The 22,316-nt window shown below is 34.3% G+C and overlaps 2 protein-coding genes across 4 annotated transcripts in view; both read left to right on the top strand.

The window, feature by feature from the left end:
• The first annotated feature begins 758 nt into the window (after positions 1 to 758).
• Positions 759 to 19,639, top strand: pign (phosphatidylinositol glycan anchor biosynthesis, class N). 2 transcript variants are annotated; one of them, XM_048174106.1, is made up of 29 exons: positions 760 to 1,053; positions 1,228 to 1,479; positions 1,693 to 1,814; positions 1,881 to 1,979; positions 2,061 to 2,167; positions 3,073 to 3,197; positions 3,487 to 3,617; positions 3,870 to 3,986; positions 4,141 to 4,181; positions 4,265 to 4,324; positions 4,441 to 4,533; positions 4,624 to 4,679; positions 6,909 to 6,987; positions 7,090 to 7,272; positions 7,416 to 7,555; positions 9,465 to 9,564; positions 9,704 to 9,796; positions 9,885 to 9,976; positions 10,147 to 10,252; positions 12,547 to 12,655; positions 13,124 to 13,226; positions 13,931 to 14,033; positions 14,241 to 14,327; positions 14,417 to 14,472; positions 17,896 to 17,971; positions 18,084 to 18,157; positions 18,668 to 18,710; positions 18,826 to 18,878; positions 19,027 to 19,639. In XM_048174106.1, the coding sequence occupies exons 2-29, from the start codon at positions 1,253 to 1,255 to the stop codon at positions 19,148 to 19,150; spliced, it is 2,799 nt and encodes a 932-aa protein (XP_048030063.1). In that variant the 5' UTR covers positions 760 to 1,053; positions 1,228 to 1,252; the 3' UTR covers positions 19,151 to 19,639. The 2 variants fall into 2 exon arrangements, 1 of the variants encoding a protein (XP_048030063.1); XR_007182431.1 differs by lacking the exons at positions 18,668 to 18,710; positions 18,826 to 18,878; positions 19,027 to 19,639 and having other exon boundaries at positions 759 to 1,053; positions 14,416 to 14,472; positions 18,084 to 18,142.
• The window catches only part of LOC125257611 (probable G-protein coupled receptor 141), a 4,568-nt gene continuing 1,306 nt past the window's right edge, over positions 19,055 to 22,316 (top strand). Inside the window, exon 1 of one of the 2 annotated variants that reach the window (XM_048174113.1) lies at positions 19,055 to 19,188. The gene's annotated coding sequence lies outside the window, so the exon portion shown is untranslated. Of the gene's footprint in view, positions 19,189 to 20,983; positions 21,594 to 22,316 lie in introns of those variants that run through there. The other variant, XM_048174112.1, reaches the window with a different exon arrangement.

The following is a 22,316-nucleotide window of genomic DNA, read 5'->3' as shown; positions in this document are numbered from 1 at the left end:
TGTCAAAATAAAAGTCCCAACGTAACGCGACTGTTGTTATTGTTGCTATCTATCTATCTATCTATCTATCTATCTATCTATCTATCTATCTATCTATCTATCTATCTATCTATCTATCTATCTATCTATCTATCTATCTATCTATCTATCTATCTATCTATCTCAAATTCAAAATTGCTTTATTGGCATGACTGTAAATCATACAATATTGCCAAAGCATACATAAAACAATAATAAAAACATCTGTATAATAGAAGAAAATAATATAAAATATTATAACGCTATCAAATATTATAACATAACTTAAACTTAAATTATCATATCTTAAATTAAATTAATTTCTATCTATCTATCTATCTATCTATCTATCTATCTATCTATCTATCTATCTATCTATCTATCTATCTATCTATCTATCTATCCTAAAAGCCTACTAATACTATTATGGGGCAAATAAAATTTTCAATTTTGAAAGAAAATGATTGGAACGAGTATTATATCATTATAGGTTATCAAACTTTTGACTTTTTATTTTTATGTTTCTGTAAACTAAAGATAAAGACACATTATTGTTTTTAAGATGGCTTCCATATAAAGGTCAGTATATTCAAATGTATTTAAATTCATTTTATAGTATGAAAATAACTGACATTATTTAAATGTAATGAAATGATCATTTGAAATCATATTCTTAGAGAGAGAGAGAGAGAGAGAGAGAGAGAGAGAGAGAGAGCAACTTACAGGGCGTAAACTACATTTCCCAAGATGCATTGCATTTCCAGTTCAAAGTTTACCAATACAAGGAAGTAAAGAAAAGTTCTCAGTTAATCTGCTTACAAAATATTTGGTTTAGCAGGTCAAAAGCCAAGTTGCTCGCCATACATATAACAGCACCTTAAAACAAGATTATGACGCGCTTTGTTTGAAGCTGTGTTGTCTCAGACTCATGGTCACTCATGCTCTGCCGGGTGCTTTCATTGACAGTACTGATGTGCTGTACACCTTCGATTAAGCGACTTTATGATTCTGTTTCAGTGTGAAGTTTGCAAAAAGGTAAGAATAAATTTTATTCAATTCATACTCAATTCACTATTTAGTCCTTTTGAACGTACAGCCATGTTAATATGTAAAATCTTTAAGGCAAAACTCTAAAGACTATTGAAAATGTCAGAATGTATTTCAAATGTCCAACTTTTTGCTTGTCTTCCTTTCCTTTTTCTAAAAAAGTGCCCCAGGTCTGACCGCAGACAAAATGAAGATGATGACATTCTTCGTTGTGGGACTCATTGTCCATGTAATCTTCTTTGTCTCAATATTTGACATCTATTTCACGTCCCCTCTTGTCCATGGAATGACACCACAACGTGTCCATCTGGCCCCTCCGGCCAAGCGCTTGGTGCTCTTTGTGGCAGATGGTCTGAGAGCCGACAGTCTCTTTAAGCCAGACGACAATGGGACAGTCAGGGCTCCTTACCTAAGGTGATGAACATGGGATAATCTTTGTCCTGTTTACCAATGTGGTCCAGAATAGTTCAGTAGCTTCTTTTAATTTAGTGATTAAATGATTAAATTCACCATCCACCACCATTCATTGCATATAGATAGAGTCAGACTCTTAAATAGTATTGTTTTATGTGTTCATTGCTGTATAAATACATTTAACTTATGCTTCCTATTGTTTCCTGTCATAAGGAGTGTGATTGAAGAGGGCGGCACATGGGGAGTGTCACACACACGAGTCCCTACAGAATCACGGCCAGGTCATGTGGCTCTACTAGCGGGCTTTTATGAGGACGTTAGTGCTGTTGCCAAGGGTAAGAATTAATACATGTGTTTGTGTATAACCTATATGTGTGGAAACTTAATAATGTGTCTCACAGGCTGGAAGGAGAATCCAGTGGAGTTTGATTCTGTTTTCAATGAGAGCAGACATACCTGGTGTTGGGGCAGCCCTGATATATTACCAATGTTTGCTAAAGGTATAACCACAGACCTGTGAGTAGATATATGGGAGTATAATGACCTTATTTGGTAGCTTTACTAGAATGTGTGTTTTGTAGGAGCCACTGGAGACCATGTGTACACTCACACGTACCCTCCAGAGCGGGAGGATTTTGCCTCCACTGACGCTTCCAGACTTGATACATGGGTATTTGATGAAGTGAAGGTAGATTAGTTAATGTGCTTTTATGCAGTCGCTTTTGATGAATGAAATGTAAAGAATCCCTGCACAACTGTTACTTCAATGCAATGTCTGTTATACTTATTAGAGCATTGCCAGGCATTTAGGAATAAAATGACTAAATCTTCTTTAAATCTTGGATAATTATTATACATGCATTTTTATGACTTCATATTAACATATATATATATATATATAATGTATATATGTACATATATGTATATATACACACACACACACACATATATATATATATATATATATATATATATATGTGTATATGTTTCTTTACATTCTATTAATATTTTAAATTAGCTTCTATTTTTATTTTCTCAATTTAAACTTATTTCAATTTATTGTCAAGGCAACATTTCTAATTTAATTATGTAATATTGAATTATTTAATCCAATTTAATTATTTAATATCTAATTTAATATTTATATTTTATTTTATTTCAGCTTTTTCAATTAACAGAAATGTTTTAATAGTTTTACTTAACATTAACTTTAATAACCCTGATATTTCATACACACTACCGTTCAAAAGTTTGGGGCTGCATTTATTTGATATAAATACAATAGTAAAAACACACTTTGAAATATTATTACAATTTCAAATTAATTTATTTCTATTGTAATATATTTTAAAATGTAATTTATTCCTGTAATGGCAAAGCTGTATTTTCAGCATCATTACTCCAGTCTTCAGTGTCACATGATTTTTTTTTTTTTTGTACTGGACCCAAACATTTGATTGTGTATATATATAAATATATATATATATATATATAATATAACATTATATAACAATACAATAAAGCCCTAAAATCTTATAACAAAGAATAATAGAATATGATTGTTAATTGTCTTATGTTTCCTTTTTTGTTAAGGATTTTCTCAGTGTAGCCAAAAGCAATGAAACTCTGCTGAATAAGTTACACGAAGAACAGAATGTGTTTTTCCTTCATCTTTTGGGGATAGACACCAATGGCCATGCCCACCGGCCCATGTCAAAGTAAGCAAAATTCATTTCACCACATAAAATATTGCAATGTGATTAACGACACCTTTTCCTATTATCTGTTTTATTTTATTATGTTATGTAAAGCCACCTTAAAACCATGTTTGTTGTAAAAAGTGCAAGATAAATTGAATTGTATTGTAGTATAATGCATTGAGATGCATGAATATATGGAAATGCATATATTCAGATCACCTGGACATCAGATTTACCACTAGGTGGAGCTACTACCATTGTCAAATTCTCACATTTAATATTTTCTTTTGGATTTCTGTTCTTATAGGGAATATCTAGAGAACATTGGCCTGGTTGATGCTGGTGTCGCTGAAATTGTCACTGTGATGGACGACTTTTATGGGCACGATGGAAAAACAGCTTATGTTTTTACGTCTGACCATGGGATGACAAATTGGGGTAAAACATCGCTCTGACCTAGTCTTTATAACTCTAAAGCTTTATAAATCTATGACAGGAAAACTTTGTAAGAAAAGATTAATAAATGACTTTCATCCCTCTGAACAAAGTGATCTTTTTAAGAATGAAATAACATCAATGCTATTTTATATTTTGCCTGATTTATATAGTTCAAGTCAGCATTTTGTGTAAAAGAATATTTATCACTTATAAATGTCTGTACACTACAGTATATGAGCATGTGTTTTATAGGATCTCACGGTGCGGGACACCCATCAGAGACGCTGACTCCACTGGTGGCATGGGGCGCTGGGGTTCAGACAGCACAACGGGAGGGCTCTCAAAAATACGATGATAATTATTTAAAAGGTTTGTTTAATGGTCCTTAGTTGTCTAACACCACTCCATCTCCATCCTCTTCAAAGCAAATTAGTTTTCAGACATCATTTAATAGAGATTCAGGCATCATTAAACAGCAGAATTGATTTAGTCAATATTTCTTCTAAGCCTTCTTTTGTTTCAGAATGGGGGTTAGAAACATACAAGAGAGTGGATGTCAATCAAGTGAGATTTTCTGTCTCATCTACTTTTGAAATGTCTATAAATGATTGAAGCATTGCTAATCTGATCTTTTTATGGTTTTGCAGGCTGATATTGCTCCACTGATGTCATCTCTGATAGGAGTTCCCTTTCCTCTAAACTCTGTGGTGAGCATGTTTTTCAGAGCTTTCAGATCCCCAGATGAAATAATAAATTATCACACTTCTACACAGATATACATGCACTGGTTATATTATCTTCTGAAGCATTTGTTGCTTTACAGGGTGTCTTACCGCTGAATTACCTGAATAACAGCCAGCACTTTAAGGCCGAGAGCATGTATTCAAATGCTGTTCAGATCTTGGAGCAGTTCAGGGTAAAGTACAGGACATTTTGGTTTATTCTCTCCTTTTTTTTAATTTGAAATAACCAGCTTGAAATAACCATCTTGTGTTTATTAAATCAGGTGAAAATGGCACAGAAGAAAGAAACAACACTATCTTTTCTGTTTACACCATACCAGTGAGTAAAAGTCAATGCTTAATGAGATATATAATGAAAAAAACAGGATTATTCTTGCTTTTTTTTTTTTTTTAATAAAAAGGCTTGAATATAACATTCACCTGGCATTTCAGAAATTGTCATGATGTTGATGTCAAAATCGTGAGCACATTTATATGACTGCCATTCAGGGCTTGACATTAACTTTTTTGCTCACCAGCCACTGTGGCTAGTGGTTTTCCAAAGTTACTAGCCACTGAGCATTTTCACTGGCCACAATTTTGAAGTTGGTAAATTACATTTTATATGATTAAATTTGACTTTGTTATGCTTAAATTACTTTATTTTGAGTCATTTTACTTGATTTAGAAGATTTAAAACCCTTTCAAACTTTTAAATGCAGATTGACCACCCAAATCAAGACTACTTTGTATATCAGCTGGTATGTACAGGTGGGCAAGAGGTGGACAATATGAGCATGGGCTAATATGAGAAATTGTATAAGTTATTTGTGTTAGGCTATATAAAAGAACAAAGAAGCAAATTACAAAAACAACAGTAAATTAAAAATAATCTTTTTTCAGATTATTTAACATCTTTTGTTGTTTGATTAACATTAATGACAGACAGGTATTTAATTGGGCTGCTGAATGCATGGACGTAACTGACGCATATCCAGTTATTACCCACCTGTTTACGTCCACTTAAGCCATAACCGACTGTATTCACGCGAGATACTCCACACGATGGACATTTAGACATCTGTGTGCACTGTTTAACTATTCAGGCGCGAGGAGAACTGATCACGCGCGCGACAGAGCGCTTCTGTTGTGTGTCATTCAGCGCAATTCCGCCTATCCCTCATTCACTAACTGCACGTAGCCTAAATAACGAATTGTGTAATTGGATTGTAATTTTGTGCTACGACGATCTTCGACGATCATTTGGCTGTAAACTGAAATTATATTCAACCCGCCAAAGTGGCTAGTGGGAGTGGCTGTCTTACCCGCCACAGCTGAAATCTACCCGCATTTGGCGGGTTGGCGGGTGTTAATGTCAAGCCCTGCTGCCATTTCTGATAAACCACAATGTGAACTATATTATTAGTTTTCAGATGTGAACTGGTTAGCTAATCATATCAGAAGTAATTTACATAAACGTAAAAACCTTAAAGGTACAATAGGAGGGGGAAATGGTAAATTTTAAAGGGTTAGTTCACCCAAAAATGAAATTTCTTTCATTAATTACTCACCCTCTTATCATTCCAAACCCATAAGACCTTTGTTTGTCTTCGGAACACAAATTAAGATATTTTTGATGAGATCTGAGAGGTTTCTGAACCACCCATAGTAGGGCTGCACAACGATTAATCGCGATTAATCGTTGCAAAATAAAAGTCTGTGTTTACGTAATATATGTGTGTGTCCTGTGTATAGTAATTATGTGTATATAAATACATGCACATACATGTATAAATGTAAGAAATATATATACATGTATAAATAAATATACATATTTATATATATTTTATATTACATATAAATAAAAATATTTTATGTATAAATATATTTTTTTTCTTAAATATATACATGCATGTGCATGTATTTATATATATACATAATTATTATACACAGAACACACACATATATTACGTAAACACAGACTTTTATTTTGCAAACGATTAATCGCGATTAATCGTTGTGCAGCCCTAACCCATAGGCAGCAATGTCATTGCACCTTTAAAGGCCCAGAAAGGTAGTAAAAAGTTAATTGTTAAAATAGTCCATGTGACTATAGTGGTTCGGCCTTAATGTTATGAAGCGACGAGAATATATTTGTTTTGTTTTAGGCACAAAAAGTATTCTCATCGCCTCATAACACTAAGATTTAATCACTGTAGTCACATGGACTATTTTAACGATGTCTTTCTGGACCTCAAAAGGTGCAATGATGTTGCTACCCATGTGTGGTTCAGAAACCCTTGGATTTCATCAAAAATATTAATTTGTGTTGTGTTTGTGTTCCGAAGATGAACGCAAGTCTTACTGGTTTGGAACGACGTGAAGGTGAGTAATTAATTTTTGGGTGAACTAACCCTTTAAATTAAATTTCACTGATGTTATGACTGGACAAAAATGTTAATTATTCATTAAACAATGTTCAGTCCTCAAATTTAATTGGCTAAGCAGTTTTCTGGTATACAGCTGGCAAGGTCAGATCACTTTGTGAGACTCTCCTTTTTGCTTCTAGGCCTCTGACTGACTCTAAACAGATGGATTTTGTGCGTCAGGCAAGAGATTTGATCAATAAAGGACAGTTTAATGAAGCAGTAAGTGTTGATCGGTTGTCGTCATATCCAAACTGACTCGTTGATTATCTTTATTTCATTTTGCAATATCTCTCCTCTCCTCTCTTTTCTTTTTTCCTCCAGATCCATTATTGTGAAGATCTGATAGCCCAGGCCATGGAAGGCTTGTCATATTATCACACGTATGATCGGTTCTTCCTGGGCAGCAGTGTGGTTCTGGGTTTTATTGGTTGGACATCTTATGTGGTTTTGTTCATCCTGAAGACCCATGCTAGCCTACGCAAACCTCCATCTAATATGCATATGGTAAGCAAGAGATGTTGTATTTCAACATGCAGCTTGTTGTCATTGCAGATCATGATCATTGAACTAATAAAAGGTTAGTGGTTTGTTGGTGTAAAACAGGTGTGAGATGTGTCACATCCTTTATGTGTTTTGTGGTGTTCTAGGTAACAGAAAGGAATCTAGGCCAGGCGTTTCTGTGCGTAGGTCTGCTTGTGGCTCTGTTCTTGTTGGTCCAGTCTAGTCCTTGGACCTACTACATCTATTGCTTGCTCCCTGTGCCCGTGTGGCACTCCGTCATGAGGGAGTAAGTTACTTATCCCTGCTTTGTTAGGACTCACTTTATTAGTGGTTCTCATCTGGTTTTGCTTCAGGACCCAGATTATTATTACCAGCATTAAAACTATGGCAAATAATTGTTAGGCCAATAATTATTTTCATGCTAAGGCTGATAAATAAGAAATCGTATTTAAATGAATTAAAAATAAAACTCAAATAAATATTCTTTAATAAATACTACAAGCATTTCCTTTTAATTTAGACATTATACTGTACAGTTTGAAAAATGTCTAATCATTTTGAGATTTTCTAACTTTAATTGAGCATTAGATGACAAGAAAGGTAATCTAAATGTAACAATAGGAGAAATGAGCATGGATAATTAAATATTATTATTCATTAAAATCAGTAATTTTAAACACTACAAGTGAATTTAGGCATCACAAAATTAAAATGTACAGTATAAAAATGGATGTTCATTTTGAGATTTACTAAAGATTACATTTAGCAGCTTTATTAATAATACATTTTTAACTAGATTAAAGGATTTTTTTGTTTTTCAAAATTAACAAAATTTATATAATGAGTCAACACATCATCAATCCTTCAGTGAATGACAACCCTCTGTGGTCTCCCACTAGCTTACATTATTGGCAGTTTAGTGTTAAGTGATTAATTTACACCAAAACAAAAGATAACATGTATGCTTTCATCTCCGAAAACTTTATTTTTGTCTTACATTTCATAATGATCTCAATTAGTACTGAGGCTGCCGACTTGTTTTTTTGTGAATTGGAAAGTGTGCAAAGAATACACTTGATGCATCCTTCAAAATGAGCTTAATGAAGGATACGGAATGAAGGCTGCCTTCCAAGGATCTTTCAAATTGAATCCTTCAGCAGCTCAAGCAGCCAAGATATGCAGCCTTACTAGGTTGCAGACTTCCATTTGACAAGCACTCTATATTTTAGACTGGGCGGGGTGGTTTTTGCAGGAATTGCGTACATACATCACTCAACCGTGTGTCTCATTATATCCATAAATAGAGAAAAGTTGTTCTAGTGTCACAAGAAATCAACAATATTATTCCTCAATATGCATGCAGTTTACTTAACCACTAGAGGGCCAAAGTATACCTTTAACTTTAATTGAGTGTTAGATGAAGGCAAATATATTTAAATATAACAATACAGGAGAAAAGAGCATGCACAATTAAATCCAATATCAATCAATATATATCCAATATTGACAGATACCAATTCGTTATTTAAAAAGTGGTTAAAGTTACCATCGTTTCTTACTGTATTCACGGAAACTAGAGAGCCGTCGCTATTTTCATTTTTAAACACTTGCAGTCTGTATAATGCATAAACACAACTTCATTCTTTATAAATCTCTCCAACAGTGTAGCATTACCCGTTAGCCACGGAGCACTATCAAACTCATTCAAAATCAGAAGTAAACAATATAACAGTATACAATACTCACATAATCCGACACATGCATGCCGCATGCATGACGAACACTTTGTAAAGAGCCATTTTGAGGGTTATATTAGCTGTGTAAACTTTGTTAAGGCACTGTTCAAGGCAAGCACGAGCTCTGTGGGCGGAGAGCACGGGATTTAAAGGGGCCGCAGCATAAAATCGGCGCGTTTATAATGATGCCCCAAAATAGGCAGTTAAAAAAATTAATAAAAAAAATCTATGGGGTATTTTGAGCTGAAACTTCACAGACACATTCAGGGGACACCTTAGACTTATATTACATCTTTTAAAAACATAATCTAGGGCACCTTTAATACATGTAAATTAACTAGACATGCTCAACAATAAGTAAAATTATTCACATTCACATTTAAATGTGTAAAATGTTATTCCAGGTCTTTTTCTTGTCCTTACTTGACTTTAAGAGTTTGTGTGTTTTCTCTGTCACAGATTTGAAACTCTTGCTGGTCTGATTCGTTCGATCCCCTCATTACCACTCAGCAAATGCTTTGGATATTTTTTGCTGGTTACATTCGGAATTGAGTTACTAGTAAGTGCTTGCTTAACTATGTGCTAGACATAAAGTCTGGTATCATCAAGTATGCTTACGGTTTTAGTGTTAGAACTATTTAGCGCTATAATGTTGACTCTTTCACTTCTCTAATTTCCTGTCTGCTGGTGTTTTTTAGGTCATGAGCTTTTTCTATCGGGCCATGTTGACCTTGGGGCTGGTGGTGCTGGCGCTGTGGCCTATGGTTTCTGGCCTCTATACAAAAGCAAAGGTAAGGTCACCTCCTCAAGGCCTGCTCTGATATGAGGTTTGAAAGGTGTGTTTCTGAGGTCTTGTTTTTGTTCTTTATTCTGCTGTAGTTCAGGTCACTGAGCTGGATGTTTAGCTGTCTCTTTCTGGCTGTGTTTCCACTGTTGCCTGTTGTGGGACGGGAACCCAATGTTAACTATGTGTGAGCACTCTTTGTTCCCTTACTGATCTTGTGACTGTCATATACAATCTTTTGTGTTAATTTTCATCTTTTAAACTGTTAAACACTTAAACACATGTATACTCTTTTATCGGTGATGCTGAATGACATCAGCAAGATTTATCTTCTAAATTTGATGTGTTGTACTGCAGAATTTGTGCTGCAGTGCTGACCCTCTTCAACTTGTCCTCATACCTCTGGTCATCATGGAGAGGCTCTCCTGTGATGCGAAGGGATCGTCAGCTGTTCATCTGCCAGGTCATTCACAAACTTCTTAAAGTACCCCTGAGATTTAGCTTAATATTTAATATTTTGACAACTCATCATTCAAACTAAGAAATATAACTATAACGATAACTATATTTGCATTCACACCAATGAACGTTAATGGTGTGTTTATTCTAAGCTCACACACTGTGGTTTTAAAGCGTGCCGTGTACATGTTTTTACTGTTCTTGTTGCATTTACATGGCTAACCAACAGATGTCCTCAGCATGCTACTGTATGTTTCAAGTGAATAGCTAGTGTAATCGATCTAATCTAACAGTGAATTTCGCTAGTGAAGTCAATATAGTGGAATAAAAACAACACCTAGTCTTTTTCACTGCAACTTCAAAGGAAGCAAGACAATGTTTTTGAAACTAGTTAATTTTATATTACACTGTTTGCTAGCCTGGCATCTCATTTTTTGACTTGTCAGACAGCGGTGGCTTTTTCTGGACCTCGGCGAGTAACTTCTCCGCAATATTGTCTGCCATTTTAAATGCGCGATCCCTTAAAGGGTTAGTTCACCCAAAAATGAAAATTATGTCATTAATGACTCACCCTCATGTCGTTCCAAACCCGTAAGACCTCCATTCATCTTTGGAACACAGTTTAAGATATTTTAGATTTAGTCCGAGAGCTTTCTGTCCCTCCATTGAAAATGTATGTACGGTATACTGTCCATGTCCAGAAACGTAATAAAAACGTCATCAAAGTAGTCCATGTGACATCAGTGGGTTAGTTAGAAGTTTTTGAAGCATCGAAAATACATTTTGGTCCAAAAATAACAAAAACTACGACTTTATTCAGCATTGTCTTCTCTTCCGGAATCCTTTCCATTGAATTGATTCCATTGAATTGATTCCACTGAATTGATTCCATTGAATCCTTTCATCTGTCGGCGTTGGTAATGCACTTTTACGTCGTTGGACATCCGCGACATGCACACTTACACACCATTTTAAAAAATAGCTTAAATACAGCGTGCGTCTCCCTCAGACTGTAAACGAAACTCTGGCGCACCAGATAACACGTCAGCAGCGTCTTACGTCAGCAGTGCACTGCGGTTCACTGAGGAGTCGTGAACCCGGATGAACAACAGACCCGGAAGAGAATACAATGCTGAAAAAAGTCATAGTTTTTGTTATTTTTGGACCAAAATGTATTTTCGATGCTTCAAAAACTTCTAACTAACCCACTGATGTCACATGGACTACTTTGATGACGTTTTTATTACGTTTCTGGACATGGACAGTATACCGTACATACATTTTCAATGGATGGACAGAAAGCTCGCGGACTAAATCTAAAATATCTTAAACTGTGTTCCGAAGATGAACGGAGGTCTTACGGGTTTGGAACAACATGAGGGTGAGTCATTAATGACATAATTTTCATTTTTGGGTGAACTAACCCTTTAAATTAGGATGAATTCCGATTGGCTGTCTGTGTTTTATCGTTCGACAGCTGGAAAAAAATCGTTCTGAAAGTGATCCCAATGACATTATTTCTCTATATCGTTATCGTTATAGCTGTGGTGTGGACACTGCTATTCTTTTATATTTAGAACGATTTTTAGAACTATATCTTTATCTTTATAGTTATCATTCTTGGTGTGAACAGGCCTTAAATCTTTTTTAGTTAGCGTTTTGATTTTGTTTTTATTTTTTAAAATCACCTACTTATTTTTATGGTTTAATTAATTACGGTTCTGTAAAGAGCAGGTTCAGACGAGCTAGAGAAATACAAGAGAACCAGGAAGTTAAGACAGTTGTCTCACTAAACGAACTAGGCTCACAGAAAAAAAAAAACACAGGAAGAATAGAAGGGCTGTACAGTAAATACACTAGGAAGTAATGACTTGACAAGATACACAAATACAATTGAGAAATAATAAGCTAATAAGAACATCAAAATAAGTGCCATTCAAGACCCAAAAGCACATGGAAATCAAAACAAAAACATTAGAGGTTCATATGGCCTCCATTATGGTTCTCAATGGGTATGAAAGAAGTTCGACCTATTTTGCAGATGTAAACTGCAATTGATTATCTATAATTTGTTATAGTATACACTGCATTTCCTGTTGCTGATTATCTCTGTGAAATTGCCTGAAATGTTTTGCAACCGCAGCAGACAGATTCAAGCACGTTTTTTAGGTTTTGCTAGTAAAACCAAAAAGTAAAAATCAAAACATAAGTATTGTAAACGTTTACTTCCATGACCTCATTTTTTGCTCGTTATCACAGTACAAAATAATTTTTGTACTTTTCTGCATGCATTTCCAGATGGTGCAGGTGATGCTGTGTGCTTATACCCTGACCAGCACCCACTCCAGTCTGCAGCTGAAGCAAGGCCTGCCACTCTTCAACCAGCTCGTTAGCTGGTTCACATTAGGTTTGTCATCTCCATTCGCATGCTGCTCTATTACCAATATAGACTCATTGAATTACAGTCAAGTGGTAGTTTACTCAAAAATTAATTTTCTCACCCTTATTTGTTTTCAAACACAAAATAAGATATTTAGAAGAATGTGTTTTTTTGTTTTGTTTTTTTTGTCCTTACAATGGGGTCCAGTGTTCTTTTGGACCCCAAAATATCTTGTGTAGAAGCAAGGAAGTCATACAGGTTTGGCACATTTTCAAAGTAATTAAATGGTATGAGGAACCCTTGACCTTTAAGTTTTTTTTGTGTGTGTGTGTTAATTTAAATACTTTCACATTACCCAAGCTTCATTTGCAGAGACAACTATAAATAAGCCAGTCCTGAGCAGTGATGCGTCTTTAAGCAATGAATTGCACTTCTTGTTTTCTTCCATCCTGTTTGTACTTCATCCCCTATTCTCTCACACTTTTTTATTTTTAGTTTCCTCATTTTTGATACCATTGTTGAGTTCAACCAAGCTCTTTCAGAGACTGCTGAGTATCCTGGTGTCCTTGGTGTGTGTCTACCTTCTTCTGAGCACAGGGTAAAACCTACTGACCCTCAATCTAATGCCATCCTATCAGCAGTTGTATGTGGCAGTGCAAAGTTTAACAGAAATTCAGCACGTTAGATTTAGTCAAATTCTTCTTTTGAGGTTGTCCAGCTAAGGAAATGGAACTTGAAATGAAACCACATAGCGCTTGCAGTAAGCAGTTAAGTTGCAAACGTTGTCAGCTTAGCAGCTGACTGGTTTGAGACGGTTTCAGTTACAGACAATATATTCTAATAAATAATTATTTTAATTCATTGAGAATTAAATAATACACTACCGTTCAAAAGGTTGCAGTCAGTAAACATAAAGTAAAAACAGTAATATTGTGAAATATTATTACAATTTAAAAAAATAAAAAATTTAAATTCTATTTTAATTTATTTTAAAAATAAACGTATATCTGCGATGGCAAAGCTTAATTTTTTTAGCATCATTACTCGAGTCTTCTGTGTCACATGATCCTTCAGAAATCATTCTAATGTGTTGATTTGCTGCTCAAGAAATAATGACGGTGTGTAATATTTTTTTTTTTGTGGAAACCAAGACAATATATATATATTTTTTTATCAGTAGTGTATATTCTTAAAACATTAATCAAATTTATTACATTTGTTATTTTATTATAATTTATACTAAATTAACATTTTAAATTGAATTTAAAGCTCTTATTCTAATTTGGTTTGTGTTCTGTGAAGGTATGAAGCTCTTTTTCCTCCGGTGCTGTCATGGCTCATGTTTGCATGGATCAACATTGAACAGGAAGCCATGACCACTCAAGAAAGTACATATCGAACTGAGGTAATGCTTTAGGGGCTTCCCTTCTACCTTCATGAGAAATGTCTTCAACTATGTGGTTGAAGATTATTGCACTGTATCAAGTTTTGTTTTTATTATCTTTTTAACCACTTCCATTGGGTGAAATATGTCTGTTCTCTATAAACTTACCACAAGAGTAGTACATTTTTGCTTTCTTTTTACTGATTGTACCGTTTCCTGTTTCCTCAGCTCTGCAGCATTGATTTTGCTGAAAATATTGACATTACCAAAATCAGGCAACTGAGACTGGATGACATTCGGAGATCTTACTTTTTTGCATCCTTTTGAACTACAGACTATTTGATTTTGAGTCTTATGATTGTTGATATATTTTTAATGCTTACAGTCCTTAACTGTTTAAACAGGTGTTTTTCATAATAACTGCATTCTTTGGCTGCGGTAACATTGCCTCTATCAACAGGTAAGCTGCTTGAAGAATAAAAGTGCTATAAAAGGGCTATAAAATAGATTTGAATATAATTATGAGTGTTGGGGGTAACTTGAGTTACATAATCAGATTACTTTTTCAAGTAACTAGTAAAGTACCGCATTACTTTTAAATTTAAAGGTCCCGTTCTTCGTGATCCCATGTTTCAAACTTTAGTTAGTGTGTAATGTTGTTGTTAGAGTATAAATAAAATCTGTAAAATTTTAAAGCTCAAAGTTCAATGCCAAGCGAGATATTTTATTTAACAGAAGTCGCCTACATCGAACGGCCAGTTTGGACTACATCCCTCTACTTCCTTCTTTAATGACGTCACTAAAACAGTTTTTTGACTAACCTCCGCCCACAGGAATACACAAGAGTTGCGGTTGTAGAGTGCGTTTGTCGCCATGTCGTCGAAATGCTGTTATTTTCATCCCGCAGTCCAATCACCGGTCCTGATTCCGGCTCAAATTGATAGGGTAAAATTAAAGACATGTTTACAATAACACTGAGCGCGTGCATCTCCACGTTATGGTAAGAGGCGTGACCTTTCCGGGCAAGGTTCGCTAAGCTGCTGTTGAATCACAACACAGGAACCGCTGGCACAATCAGAACTCGTTACGTATTTCTGAAGGAGGGACTTCATAGAACAAGGAAGTCATCAGCCCGTTTTTACGACAGTGGAAACAGCGGTATACAGATAAGTAAATTATGTGAAAAATACTGTGGTTTTTTTTACACGCGAAACATGAACACATGTTATATTGCACACTATAAACACAATCAAAGCTTCAAAAAACCACGAAAAACGGGACCTTTAAAACAAAATATCTGAGTTACTTTTTCAAATAAGTAACACAAGTTAATCCTTTCAGGATTTTGCGGGACTTTTTTCTGTTTTTTTTGCGGCCTAAAATTATTGAATTTGCAGCGGCTTTTCTCAAAATTTGCGGCAATATTTACAGCATGTTTTCATAGTTTCAGATCATCGCCCCCAGTGGTGAAACATTGAAATTTCAAAACACTTATGACGTAACAAAGTCTCATTTACTGAAATCACGTGAATTTGGCAGTTTGATACGCACTTCGAACCACTGATTCGAAACAAAAGATTCAGAAAGCTTCGAAGCTTCATGAGGCAGTGTTTTGATCACTAGATATTGTTGAATAAAGTCATTATTTGTTTTTTCAGCGCACAAAAAGTATTCTCGTTGCTTCATAACATTAAGGTTGAACCACTGTAGTCACATGAACTGTTTTAAATATGTCTTCAGTAGCTTTCTGGGCATTGAAAGTGTAAATTAACTTGCTGTCAATGGAGGCCATCGGATTTTATCAAAAATATCTTAATTTGTGTTCGAAGATGAACGAAGGTCTTACAGGTGTGGAACGACATGAGGATGAGTAATAAATGACAGAATTTTCATTTTTGGGTGAACTAACCCTTTAAGTTCTAAGGTGGCACCAGCCCCTGATTTGGCAGTGCTGTGAGGACTGACAGAAAAGCACTGAGCTTGAGTTGAGATGCAGATAATATTAACTTTTTTTTATTATTAACAAATATTAAAAATATATACTAGGGTGTGGAAATGGCTAATAAGCCAATAAGTACTCCTCTGCAGCATCTACTACAGTGGTAATTTATTCTTTTTTTATTTCTAAATAAGTGTTTGCTTTCCTACATTGTGAAACTTGTTTTACAAATGGTGACAAACTATGAAGTATGAACAAATAATGTTTTGGAAATCACATTAAAAATAACATTCAAACTGGGCAATATTTAAAGCTTTGAAGTGTTGGGAAAAGTTGAGTGAAGCATTTAAAAGCACTCGAAAATATTAGACCATTTCTGCCTCAAGTTATTTCTGTTAAGTATCACAATATTTCTCATGGTTTCCAGATTACACGTGCACTGGGAAGAAACCACTTGAATTCACCACAGAATTAATAACATCGCTATGAAATCTTGTATCTTGTATTGAGAAGCATTTAAGTTAAATTTGTTGCAGAATTCTCTGTTAAACCACAGATATCAGATCAAATATCAGATATCATATCAGATCAAACAGTGTCCACAGCAGCACCATTTGATCTGATATCTGTGGTTTAACAGAGTTCTGTGATGAATGTGAACGCTTCTCACCAGATTTCACAGCGATGAAATTAATTCTGCTGTGAATTCAAGCGGTTTCTATTCAGCGCACGTGTAGATATGTTGTATGATCAAGATTGGCCCGCTGCTCTGTGGCCTGTTGCATGAAGCTAGTTGAACAAACTCTGAGTTTCAGAGTAGGTTTGGAGTTGACAAATCCAGATAAATCAACTGTTGCACAATGCTCGGTGTAAACTTTCTGTCAACTCGGGTTTAGGGCTGTCAAACGATTAATCGTGATTAATCGCATACAAAATAAAAGTTTGAGTTTGCCTAATATATGTGGGTGTACTGTGTGTAATTATTATGTATATATAAATACAAACACATTCATGTATATATTTGAGAAATATTTACAAGTATATGTATTTATTTATATATTTAAGTATTTTGTACATAAATAACATATTTCTCTTAAATATATACATTAATTTGTGTATATTTATATATACATAATAAATACACATAGTACACCCACATATATTATGCAAACTCAAACTTTTATTTTGTATACGATTAATCGTTTGACAGCCCTACTCAGGTTTAATCCAGAGTTTGCAAAGCACATGCACCTGAAATTGTGACACGTGCGGCAAACAGCCAATCACACAGAACAAGGAGAACGTCAATTTGATTCACTTCTTGAGAGAGAGCCGCGCAATTCACGTCTCTTCCGAAGATTAAAAGAAATTACTTTATGTATTTAATCTCACTTTATTAACCAATGTCTTTGCTGCTGACCTGTGATGATCCAATTCAACCATACTAATAAGCAAAAATTACTTTAGATAAACATCAGATTTGTGATTGGATCATTGAAGATCAGCAGCAAAGATGAGTAAATGTATGTTCACATTTAGTCTAGAACTACAATACCCATCATGTTCACACAGCGCACACAACACCTTTCTCTCAACATGGGGACAGGAGAGCTGTCAGTCAATAAATGTGAAAAAGTAACTTGCGTTACTTGTTTGAAAAAGTAACAGATATTTTGTTGTAAATTGAAAAAGTAATGCATTACTTTACTAGTTGCTTGGAAAAAGTAATCTGATTACGTATCTCAAGTTACTTGTAATGCGTTACCCCCAACACTGTTATTAAAAAACGAACAAGCAAGCCCCGCATTGTAACACATTACTTCCATAAAAAGTAACTAATGCAATTAGTTACATTTTTTAGGGATTAACGCTATATTGTAATGGATTACTTTTAAAAGTAACTTTCCCCAATACTGATAATTATGCCTTGATCCACCCTCACAGTTTTGACCCAGCCTCAGTGTACTGCTTCCTGACCGTCTTCAACCCTTTCATCATGGGCGGCCTGTTAATGTGGAAGGTATGACTCTTACTCAACCTGAAGTTTCAAACTTATGCTGTTTTTTTTTTTGTTTTTTTATTAGTGCACAACTATGTTTTATGCAGCTTTCCACTGTTTCATCCTCTTTCAGGTTTTAATTCCATTTGTAATTGTGATGTGCACATTCGAAAGTATTCAAGTGTCAACGCAGCTCTCATCACGAAGGTACTTAACATTGCAGAATAATTAGTAATGCAGGAAATCAGCAGGTCTTTCTTATTTTACACACTGACCACTACTTAAAGCATGTGCTATATTTGGGCTCAAGCCTTCAAAGACACTTCCTTGTTCATCGGGGCTTTGGAATCAAGGGTATTTGATTAACAAATAAACAAAGTCCAATTTGGATATGTTCCTATGGAGCACTGTGGACATGCTGGAAAAAATATGTAAACCATGGCCATGAATTGACAATTAGTTCCTATGACTTGCAAATACATCAGCATATTTTTTTAATACTTAGTTCCCTCGTTTGAAGTAAGTGTGTGCGTGATATAATAAAAATACTAATTCATTCCTTTGTTTTAGTTGAATCAAAACAAAGAAATGTCATGTACAGGGCTCCATATGTTTCCTGCACAGGTGGAACAAAAAATGTCTTTGTATATATATATATATAAAACATTTTATAACATTATTTTGCATGTTCACATAAAATCTGCATTTGTTTTCTAGCCTTTTCCTCGTTGTGCTTGTTATCTCAGACTTGATGGCATTGGTAAGCTTAGCATAGAGAACAGATTAAATATTTGTTCAGTTTAATTATTGCAAATTATTATTGCATAAAGGACTTCTTTTTATTAATCATTTATCAATCCATTCTTTTTCACCAGCACTTTTTTTTCTTAGTAAAAGATTATGGAAGCTGGCTTGACATAGGAACTAGGTGAGTTAACTGTATTGTACTTCTTGTCTTAGCTTCCATCTTGTTAACCTTGTGAAACACAAGCTCACTTTAGGTTTGCTTCTGTCATTGCATATGTGTAAATGTACAGATTGCATAAATATGATAAAATGTTTCTTTTGTGTTGCAGTATTAGTCACTATGTCATTGTAATGTCCATGACCATCTTCCTCATGTTGCTGAGTGTCATGACGCACATTTTAACCTCCAAAAGAATCATCATTGGACAGAAACGAAAGATGCACTTTAGGTGACGACCTCATACTTGGACCTCCATCCTAATGTTTACAAGGTGCAAAAAACAAACATTCAACTGCACAATAATATGACTGATGTTTCTGGGAATTTCTTAACATCAGTATTACTTAAGACATATGACTCTGCATCTCAGACTGTAAGAGGAAGCCTCTGTTTGGTATAACTAATAAGTTATCAGTTTTTAATACATATATATTGAATTTATAGGTATTTTAATTCTGGGACTTCAGGGGGTACAAACACCACAAGACAGGCACAGGTTAAAGGGAAAGTAATTGATTTTGTCTCTGTATATGTACTGTATGATTTACGCCAAAGGTGAGGAATGTTACTGTACTGATACTGTATGTCAGCTGATTTTGACTAGAATCTAATTCTCAGATGGTATTATGGTAAATGTTTAGTTTTATAATACTGTATTTTTAATATTTTCATTTAAATGTGTAAAATTATTTATTTACAATAAACCTTTACATTAAGTGTCATGCCATTCTTATAAAATCACAGAAACACTGACCCTGTTCTTTGTCAGCACAACATTGCGGTGTTTAAATAAAATGCATAGGAATATACACTACTTTTCAAAATTTTGTGGTCAGTAAAGGACAGATATTTAGGGTAAAGGACAGATTAAATTGATCACAAGTGACATTAAAGACATTTAGAATTTTTTAAAAAGATTTCTATTTCAAAAACATGCTGTTCTTCAAAGAATCCTGGAAAAAAAAAAAAAAAAAAAAAAAATGTATTAAGGTTTCCACACAAATATTAAGCAGCACAACAGTTTCCAACATTGATGATAAGAAATGTAGCACCAAATCAATATATTAAAATTATTTATGAAGTATGATGTGACATCATGTGCTGAAAATTCAGCTTTGCCATCATAGGAATAAATTACATTTTAAAAAATATTAAAATAGAAAGTTATGTTAATAGTCAAGTTAAAATAGTTCATTTTAATTGTAATATTTCACAATATTACTTTTTACCCTTTATTTTTGGTCAAATACATGCAGCCTCTTTCAAAAATATAAAAAAAAACTTAGCCCTAACTTTTGAACATTAGTGTAGCTAAAACATACCTGTCATAAAGGGTTAGTTTACCCAAAAATGAAAATTCTGTCATTAATTACTCACCTTCATGTTATTCCACACCCATAAGACTTTAATAAATTAAGATATTTTTTATTAAATCTGAGATCTTTCTGATCCCCCATAGACAGCAAAGCAATTACCATTTTTCAAGGCCCAGAAAGGTACTAAAGACATTGTTAAATAAAATAGTCCATGTGACTGCAGTGGTTCAACCTTAAATTATGAAGCGACTAGAATACTTTTTGTTAAAAAAAAAAAAAACTTTTATTCAACAATAACAACTTCTCTTCCATGTCAATCTCCGATGCTGTTAATGTGAGCACCACGATGCATGCGTGTGATGCTGACACAGGAGCCGGCCAATAATGAGTCAGCATTCTGACATAGAACCCGGAAGCGCTGCACTGTGTTTACAACGTAAACAGCGTCAGAGACTGACACAGAAGAGAAGAAATTGTTGAATAGTCGTTTTTTGTTTTTTTTTGTGCACAAAAAGTATTCTCGTTGCTTCATAATTTAAGGTCGAACCACTGCAGTCACATGGACTATTTTAACGATGTCTTTATTACCTTTCTGGACCTTGAAAGTGGAAATTGTGTTGCTTTCTATGGGGGATCAGAAACTCTCGGATTTTATCAAAAATATCTTAATTTGTGTTCTGAAGATGAACGCAGGTCTTCCGGGTATGGAACGATATTAAGGTGAGTAATTAATGACAGAATTTAAATTTTTGGGTGAACTAACCCATATATTATATAAAGTATCATTATGACATTACAAACAGAATTTTTTTATTTACTTATGTTCTATTATATAAATATTGTTATATTCTGTTCAAAAACATACGTTTTTTTTATTCACATCTTCAATATCCATTAATAACTTACTTGAGCACACACCCCCAACCCCCTTGCAGCTGTGACAAACATGCAGGGGAAAACCAAAAACCACAAACCTTGCTTGTCAGCTTAAGTCTAGACATCAAGAATGGAGTGATTAAGATATCTGTGATATCTGTAGTTTCTACTAAGAAATACTTTTAAGAGGCACTATTAAAATACATTCAGACTATAAAGCACAGAAATACCAGATGGCTGTGATCTTGCAGTTTTTTTTATCATGACTGGAATCTAAAAAAAAACAACAGAGAGGTTGTTTGGCAATGCGACTCTCGCTGTTAAACTGAATTGTCAAATGCGCAACAGCGTGAATCATGAAACACCCAGCAGTCCAGCCTCCTCAAGAGAATGTGCTAAAATAGCGGTTACTGAACGAGTTGCAAATGAAACAAACACATTACCTTACTTCCTCATCTGATCTGACATCTCCGTTGTTCTGAGAGTAAGTATATCTTGCTTCACTCTCTTGTTAAGCTGTTAATTTTTGATTATGTAAACTAACTGTAACATTTTAAATGCACTGTGTTGTAAAATAGTTAGAATATCTGGCTTTCATTTGTTATTCTGAAGGCAATAGAACCACCATAAATGTATACGTTGTGGCTTGGCACTTTCATAGGAGCTAAAATTATTCTTTTTTTGTATATTTACATAAATTAAAGTTTAAAGGAATGCAATGAGGGTTTACAAAATACATTTACTTGTGCATTAGCTTTTTACTGACCTGTTTCACTGTAAAAAACCCCACTAATATTTTACAGCAAGGTCCCATTAGTTAACATTAAGGCATTGACTTATATCATCAAACAATGAGCAATACATTTGTTACAGTATTTATTCATATTTGTTAACGTAACTTAATAATAATCCAAACATTCATATGTCCTTCCAAACCTGTATCGCTTTCTTTTTTGCCCTGTGGAACATAAGATATTTTGAGAAATGTGAGTGTTTTGGATACAAGCATTCTTCAAAATATTTTCTTTTGTTCCACGGATGAGAGAAAGTCATACAGTTTTGGAAGGACGTGAAGGTGAGTAAATTTACAATTTTCAGTTTTGGGTTAACTATCCTTTTAAGTTTAATTGTTGCATTTGGAATAATTACTAATGAATAAAACGGATGTAAGACACTAAAAACTTTTTGTATCAAGAAAAATGAATGA

The sequence above is a fragment of the Megalobrama amblycephala genome, linkage group LG22 (assembly GCF_018812025.1).
Source record: "Megalobrama amblycephala isolate DHTTF-2021 linkage group LG22, ASM1881202v1, whole genome shotgun sequence".
Taxonomy (NCBI): Eukaryota; Metazoa; Chordata; class Actinopteri; order Cypriniformes; family Xenocyprididae; genus Megalobrama; species Megalobrama amblycephala.
This window is presented reverse-complemented; position numbering and strand designations above follow the sequence as displayed.

Excerpts from the sequence above, each read along its gene's own strand:
- pign (XM_048174106.1), top strand. The coding sequence starts at position 1,253 with ATGAAGATGATGACATTCTTCGTTGTGGGACTCATTGTCCATGTAATC. Across the intron at positions 3,618-3,869 it reads CCATGGGATGACAAATTGGG|GATCTCACGGTGCGGGACAC; the intron begins GTAAAACATCGC and ends TGTGTTTTATAG. Across the intron at positions 18,158-18,667 it reads ACGCAGCTCTCATCACGAAG|CCTTTTCCTCGTTGTGCTTG; the intron begins GTACTTAACATT and ends TTTGTTTTCTAG.